Genomic DNA, 7,413 nt, shown 5'->3' on the forward strand with positions numbered 1-7,413 from the left:
TTTTATTCTGATATTCTATTGAATAAAATATAAATTCATTTTATTATTTTATTGAATATTAAGTGTAAAAAAATATTGGAAAAATGGTATGTTAAATCTTTTTAATTTTATTTATAAAAATATAAAAGTAAAACTGCATGTTTTTATTTTTGGAAATATGTTTTTGATACCAAATATCATTTAAAATGAAAGAAATATAATATATTAATTTTATCTCATCTAATATTCACTTGAAAAAATTTTAGTTATGCCTATCACCATTATTGTCATTGTCATGATTGTTGCTGCTTTTACTATCATGACCAATGTCTTTCCAACACCAAGGGTGACTAAACTGTCTTTAAGTTTCCTAAACAATAACATGTTTTCTATATGGAGAATTTGCATTATTATAGAGATTTTGTCCATTACTTCAAAACAAAATTTGTGTCATTGAAATTTTATTCCATATTGTTAGTTTTGTAACCTTTAACAAGTTAGCAAGTTTATTTCTTTGATGAATATTGTGAATTATGTTTTGTAAGGTAAGAATAGGGATAACAAACTTTGACTGTGTTGTTGTTCCTCCATCCATGTACATAAGATGATACAGTCAAGTCAAAGTAATATGACCTTGTGAATGCAAGACCAAAACCTTGTATTTTTCTGCTGAAAGTTTTCCAAGTACCACCTTGTAGAGAAAAAAGTATAACATCGCATTGCACCTTAATATGCATTTCTCTGACTATTGACTGTTTGTACTAAAAATGTAAAAGAAGATTAAATTTTTATCATTTTGTGCGCTTTCACTCCCGAAAGAGATTGTACAATATACCTATCTGAACAATTCAAAACACATGGTTCCCACTAAACAAAAGTCTTAAGTCTAGTTCTTGGACAATATAACTATCTCAACATTTCAAAACACATCAACACATTCTGTTTTATTTTATTATTATTATTTATAATTAACAAAAAATGCATTTTTCTCAAATGGAAACACAAACAGTTCCACAAACAAATCCAAACGCACCACCATCTTAAAGCAATCCCAGTTTCTTTTAAAGTCGTAATTTTGATCTGAAGGTAAATTTTTTTTCAACGCATAGCGTTTTCCCAAATGCATTACAAATATAATACTTATATGAGAAAAATGTAACGACTTAACAAGAAGCTGATATGTTGTGTCCTTTATGCCTAGCTGTAACAGTTGATCTCTGATTGTGTATGTGTGTTGTTCCAGTTTCCACTGCATCAAAAGCGACCACCTATTATCTACATTCTCCCCACACAAGAAGGAAAAAAAGGTTTTGTAAAACTGTTTCATTAGATTAATGTCTGACCCAATGAGTTGGAGACACCTGTGGTCTCTGACCTAGGACAAAAAAAAAACTATTTCATTCTCATTGTGTAAAGATAATTACGAAGATGTAACTCCTCTCCAAAGTATCGGTAATGCTTGAGTTATCTGAGCTCAGATATCTGCTTTGGTCGTCATAGTTCTCCCACTAGAAACATCATGAAGTAAGTTTCCGAGCAGCCTCTGATCTAAAATCATATTAGGAACCTGGAGACCAAGCTGAAAGGTCAGGTCAGTGTACAAGGACAGACAAATATTAACATAGGAGAGGAAGGGAATACCTTGTCTCCGAAGAAAATCTTCGTATTATTAGCAATGGCCTGAATAAATTTTAGCTGAAGAAATTCAGGGGTGAGCTTCAGCCTGTTTGCTTCAGCTTCCTTTATTACACTTGAAGTTGCAAAAACAATAAAATTCATTTTTTTTCCCAAGATCATATATATCATATTATCTTAATCATAAACTTGCATTTAGCAAAGACATTTGGAATAGGAAAATCTCACCGGTAGAAGTCTGCATCTGCCAGGCTCTTTTCACGTGCCAGGTACATTGCATTCTCTATTTCTTCTTGTCGTCTAGCACTATCCTTTTCCAATAATTTTTGCTCCATAAGGATCTTGCTAACATTGGCATTCTTCTCGGCCTCACTAATGGCCATCTTCTTCATAGTCTCTGCCTCCTTCTCGGCTACTTTCTGTTTCTCAATAGCTATTAAGACCTAGCCCATAACATCCAAAGCACCTTGCTTAAACATCATTTAGAAAAGAGAGGAGCTAAAACTAAAATTAAATGATGGAGAGTCTAGCATACAAAATCCTGCTAGAAGCATTTATGGGAATCAACAAAAGATACATATCTCAGAGAAATGGCAGTACAGATCAATCATAAGGGGGAAAAAGGTACTGATATGTGCATGTGCTCACACATGTTTAATAACCCTGGCTCCTTCAAATATCAACTAAGTTTTACACATGTAGCTCCACACATATTAACATGACAGCTCTTCTTAATGGAAATATACCTTAGTACGCTCCTCTTCCATTTGTTCGAAATTGCGTCTTATGCTTTCTGGAATAGTAGGCTTTGTGACACGGACACTTAAGATCTCAATTCCTGGAGCATAGCGAGTGCAGTCAACTTGAAGAGCATCTTTCATCTTTTCATCAATCTGCAAGGATCCCAATGATAGCATTGTTAACATATTTTTTGATACAATAAGAAAGGATAAAAACCAGAAGCCAAAGATGCATATTGGGGTAACTCATATGGTACAATGGAGGAAAAGAATCGCAAGGTATGAAATGAAACAATAAAAGCTTGAGACTTGCATAAACTCCTTTTCAGTGGATGACAACAGAAGCTAAAAGTTACTAAGCATACATCAAACTGTTTCATAAAGTCCAACTATCATATTCTTAATAAATGGAAGTAACCAGTTTAAAATAAATCATGGCTGTAAAATTATACGTCAAAAAAATATAAAATATAACCTGATCAAAGACATCAATATAGACTTGTTGCAGAGAATGAAAACTGCAGAACTGATTAATCTCATGATGAATCTTGTCATAAATCCATGTCTTATCATAGTGTACACCATAGTTGAGCAATGTCTCAAAGACAAATTCCTTACGGAGTCGATTCACAACCTAAAAGAAGAATATACATCACTGCTATGAAATTATTGATGTGAAAAAAATATTAGTAAATCTGAGATTACATAAAAAATATTGGCTATTACCTCAATCTTCCCAAAACTGATCATAACACCACCTTTAGTACCACAGGGTATATCTGTCACCTGCAATAGTCACCATAATTCAAAAATATGAACTACAGAGCCAAAAGAAACTGAAATTTCCATCCTGAACTTGCTCTAATCAACTTACCATATCCGTCTGAAGTGTAACTTGAACAGGTTCATACTGAGTTAGAAAAGGCATCTTTAGATGGAAACCTGGAAAATTAATACCCAGAACGTGAAGCAAACCTTTTTGCTAGTATACATTGAAGAAAACAAAGGAGTATTTAGCACCTGGCTCTGTAATTGTTTTCAGAAGGGCACCTCCTCTCCAATATACCCCAACATGTCCTTCAGGGACTTGGTGCAGGATGGATAAGCTATTTTGGAAGAATGGTGATGCTGAAGGAAGCAAAACCTGTAGAGGATATCACATGTTGTTAAGCTTCAAAGGTTGAGAAGAATCAATTTAAATATATTTTCCAATGGTAAGAACTAGTACTACAACTAAACCTTATCTCACTATGTGGTCAGCTACATGGATCATTATCAAATACTAGACTTTTGGAAAGCCAGATTAATTCAGTAAAATGGCCAATATAGTCAACATTGATAAACAAGTCAAAAAAATAAAAATCATAAGCAGAATATCTTTATTTTCTGAACTGATCTTCTACCCAAAAAAATAGTAAGCAAGAATTAATGTCCAAGCAACAACGAATCAAGACCAATAGCCTATTCATTATCATTTAATTTCAGCGATTTAGAACCTTCCACCATTCCTCAATCTAAAAAAGTGTTAGCAGATAATCGAATGTTAGTGATTACATTCACTTTGTGAAAGATTACCACCTCATTTAGTATATCACATTTTACGTAACAGCTAATACAACTCCACCTTGCTTGTTTCATTAAAAAATTTAATCCACGAAATGATGCTAGTTAGTACACTTTTTAGCAATAGCATACAATATAAAATAAAAATGACACGAAATTATGCAAATATTCCAAACACATTGATACAAGTTAAAGAAAACATCAAAATCAAAGTATCGAAAAAAAGAAGAAAACATCAAAATCAGAGATTCAGAAGCAAGCCAATCAATAACCAAATCAGATAACTGAAGCAAGTGATTAATCAATCGATAAGGGATCATATACACGAATGAGATTCAGCGCAATGGCATTGCAGTTCTACGACACTATCTGTTCCTAAACGACACGAAACAACGAAGGTGCAATGAAGTCAGGCATTGTTGTCGTTTATCGAGAAGCGGAAAACGAAACCGAGATTGAGAGAGAGAGAGAGAGAGAGAGGTACTACCAGAGCGACAATGGCGAAGAACGAGAGGAGGGTGAAGAGAATGGCGGTGGAATCGTGGCCTTGTCGCGGCGGCGACCGAGGAGAAGCCGCTGTTCGTTGCTGCGAATCCATGGCGGTGGAGATTTTTTATTTTTTATTTTTTATTTTTTATTTTAGATTCTTGGCGGTTTGTTTGGGGTACGAAAATGAATGTGGCGTGATTCACTTACAATAACTTGTTGGAGAGCGTAGAGTAACCTCACTGCTTCAGTCGGAAGTACGAAAACCAACTTTTGAACTACCACTTGAATTAAATATATGTGGTATAAACTTTAAAGTCTATACTAAGTCTTATAAATGAGATGTCTAGGGAAAAGTTTATTGTACCCATGCTTCAGGTGGTGACATGTGTTCCCCTGTCATACAGAATTAGAATTTTGTAAATTTTTTAAGATTGACACGTGATATTATAGCTATGCATTTCTCCCGTGCCTCTTCCTTACTTTCTTCTTTTGTGCCTAATTTCATTTCTCTCTCTATTTCTCCCATGCTTCTTCCTTTCTTTCTTCTTCTATTTTTTTCTCTTCTCTTTCGATTCGAACACAACTAGCCACAACCCGCTTCAAGCTTTGGTTGCTCCACATGCCTCCTTCTCCAGCCTTCTCCCGTTGTTTCCTCTGAACTGCGTTTCATTATTTCCTCACCTTCTTCCGTTTGCTTTTTTTCTTCATTTTTGTGGTCCGTTTCTTCCAGCTTCACTTGTCGTTGAGTTTTCTCCTTGCTGAGGTTTTCCATTTTCTGTTTGCTACACGAGGTTTCCTGCGTGCTTTCTTTCTTCTCCATTTTTGTGGTCTATCTCTTCCATCTTCACTTCCAGTTTTTGCTTTGGTTTTCTGTTGAATTTTTGTTGTTATGCATGTTTTATTCCTAACTGATAGTTATTTTTTTCTTACTGATTTTTCTACTTTGTTTTTGGTTCCTTTTTTATCTTTCCGCTTACTAGGCTATCGACGAAGAAGCATCTTGCAGACAAGTTTTTTTCCCTTTTCCTGTTGTGCATGTTTGTTTTTGTATTATTTGTCTCTATTTGCAAGATCTTAATTTTGTTTGTTGTTATGCATGTTTTCTTCTTAATAAGAATTATTTTTTTGTTATGTTGTTGTTCATTTTTTGTTGAGTGGAAAAGTTTTGGCTTTTGCTTCCTGTCGTGCTTGGTTTTGTTGTTGTGCATTTTTTCGATGGTAAACGAGGTTTTGCTTTTCTTTTCCTGTTGTTCTTCTCATGCATGTTTTCTTTTTGTTTTCATCCATGTTAAGTTTTCGTTTTCCTGTGTTTTTGGTCCCTTTGCTGTTGTCCATTTTTTGTTGAATGAAAAAGTTTTGCTTTCCTTTTTATCATTTTATTGATGGTCTAACATTTATCCGATTTCTTTAGAATCAATTGGGTTTTGATGGTTGTTAATTGCAGGTTTCTTGATGTTGTTTGTGCATTATACATTATTATCTCTACATGTTCTGGTGAGATGCGCTTCCATTATTATCTCTACATTGGTGCTTTTTGTGAGTTGTTGCATTTAGTTTTGTTGAGCCTATTTGAAGTGCCCCTAAAACCCTTTTTGGATCAACTTATGTACTTAACTCTTATAAAAGTTGTCTCATCTAACTTATGGGAGTGTTTTATTCATTTTACTTTCTTATTTTCTTCTCTTACAAGTGCTTATGAAGGAGGTAGTCTCAATCGGGCGTAATTGGAAAGAGAAGGTTTATGAAGGAGGTAGTCTCCAATCCAAGTTCTATTATTTCTCTTCCTATCATAAGCACCACCCCAGCAACAACACCACCACAACCACACACAACAACAAAGGTATTGAAGAATAAAGGTTCTATTTTTATCTATTTTTTCCTTTTTTTTGTCTAATTTTTTGTGGTCTAATTTTTTGTGGCTTAATTTTTGGGACAGGCTAACGGCGATGCTGAAGGTTACGCGTTTTGTCCATGCAATGGTTGCAACAATAGGACTCGAGGTTACTGCTATGTTTTTTTCCGTTTTTTTTAAAGACTTGAGGTTACTGCTCTGCTTTTTTTTGTTTTTTTTAAAGAAAATTATCTCCTGTCATTTTTGCTATGAGAGTTGTTGCTGATTTCTTATTGTTTCTCTTGTGTTCCTTTTCGTTGTTTTTTTTTTTCATAAAAAAAATTATCTTCTGTCATTTTTGCTACAAGAGTTGTTGCTGATTTATTGCAACAATATGATTACCAGGGCGGTGTTGAAGAATAAAGGTCTCTTTTTTATCTATTTTTTCCCTATTTTTTTGTCTAATTTTTTGTGGTATGATTTTGACTTTGTGTGTTTTTGTGGAGGATTTAGGGGGGTGAGAAAGGAGAAGGGTGGCTTTAGAATCTTCACTATGGTGTGTTTGGAAACAGGCAGTATGAGCATTTTTACAAGGTCTGCATTGGATTCTTACATTATTATGGCTTTCTAAGGTTTCAATTTGATTTTAATCATGGAGTTGTTGGTTGTTGTGGCAATTGATGCAAGTGGCGAAGGTAGGTGTCGCCGATTGAATGTAGAAATGAAGAATAATAAACTGCAATGTTGGCAATGTTAAAGTCGATACATATAGAGATGTTCTTAATTATATACATCAAATGCTTTGATAATTGATTAAATAGGGTGAAAAGATGTTAAGATTTATGTGTTTTTATATGCATGTTGTTTTGGATTGAGAAAAATGGAATTCGTGATTTTTCTTGGCAATTTGCAGTAATCTTTGATGTTATTATCAATTGCATGCAGCTTGCTTACCCGGGAGAGACTGCTTGAACTTTTCTATGCTATGTATGAAAAAGATGCCAAAAAGGTCTTGATTTGTACTACGCTTAGATTATTTAAATCCACATTGTTTTTTTACTAATAAGAAATCAATATTTGATATCATGATATGCTATTTTGATAAGCGTTTAATTGATATCCATTGTGATTTTTGCTAATGAGATTGGCTTGACCATTGTGATGGACTTTTTTCAT

The 7,413-nt window shown here is 34.0% G+C and overlaps 1 protein-coding gene across 1 annotated transcript; it reads right to left on the reverse strand.

Moving 5' to 3' along the window:
* Window positions 1–1,052: 1,052 nt before the first annotated feature.
* Window positions 1,053–4,687, reverse strand: LOC114402788 (erlin-2-B-like). Its single transcript, XM_028365465.1, has 9 exons — window positions 4,405–4,687; window positions 3,375–3,498; window positions 3,229–3,296; window positions 3,081–3,140; window positions 2,830–2,988; window positions 2,361–2,507; window positions 1,843–2,057; window positions 1,621–1,729; window positions 1,053–1,546 (listed from the first exon to the last, which is right to left on the reverse strand). Exons 1-9 carry the CDS (start codon window positions 4,513–4,515, stop codon window positions 1,454–1,456), a joined length of 1,086 nt encoding a protein of 361 aa, XP_028221266.1. The 5' UTR covers window positions 4,516–4,687; the 3' UTR covers window positions 1,053–1,453.
* Between the last annotated feature and the right edge of the window lie 2,726 nt (window positions 4,688–7,413).

The sequence above is a fragment of the Glycine soja genome, chromosome 20, assembly GCF_004193775.1.
Source record: "Glycine soja cultivar W05 chromosome 20, ASM419377v2, whole genome shotgun sequence".
NCBI classification, from domain to species: Eukaryota; Viridiplantae; Streptophyta; class Magnoliopsida; order Fabales; family Fabaceae; genus Glycine; species Glycine soja.

Excerpts from the sequence above, each read along its gene's own strand:
- LOC114402788 (XM_028365465.1), bottom strand. The coding sequence starts at position 4,515 with ATGGATTCGCAGCAACGAACAGCGGCTTCTCCTCGGTCGCCGCCGCGA. Across the intron at positions 3,141-3,228 it reads TTACACTTCAGACGGATATG|GTGACAGATATACCCTGTGG; the intron begins GTAAGTTGATTA and ends TGACTATTGCAG. Across the intron at positions 2,058-2,360 it reads TGGAAGAGGAGCGTACTAAG|GTCTTAATAGCTATTGAGAA; the intron begins GTATATTTCCAT and ends GTTATGGGCTAG.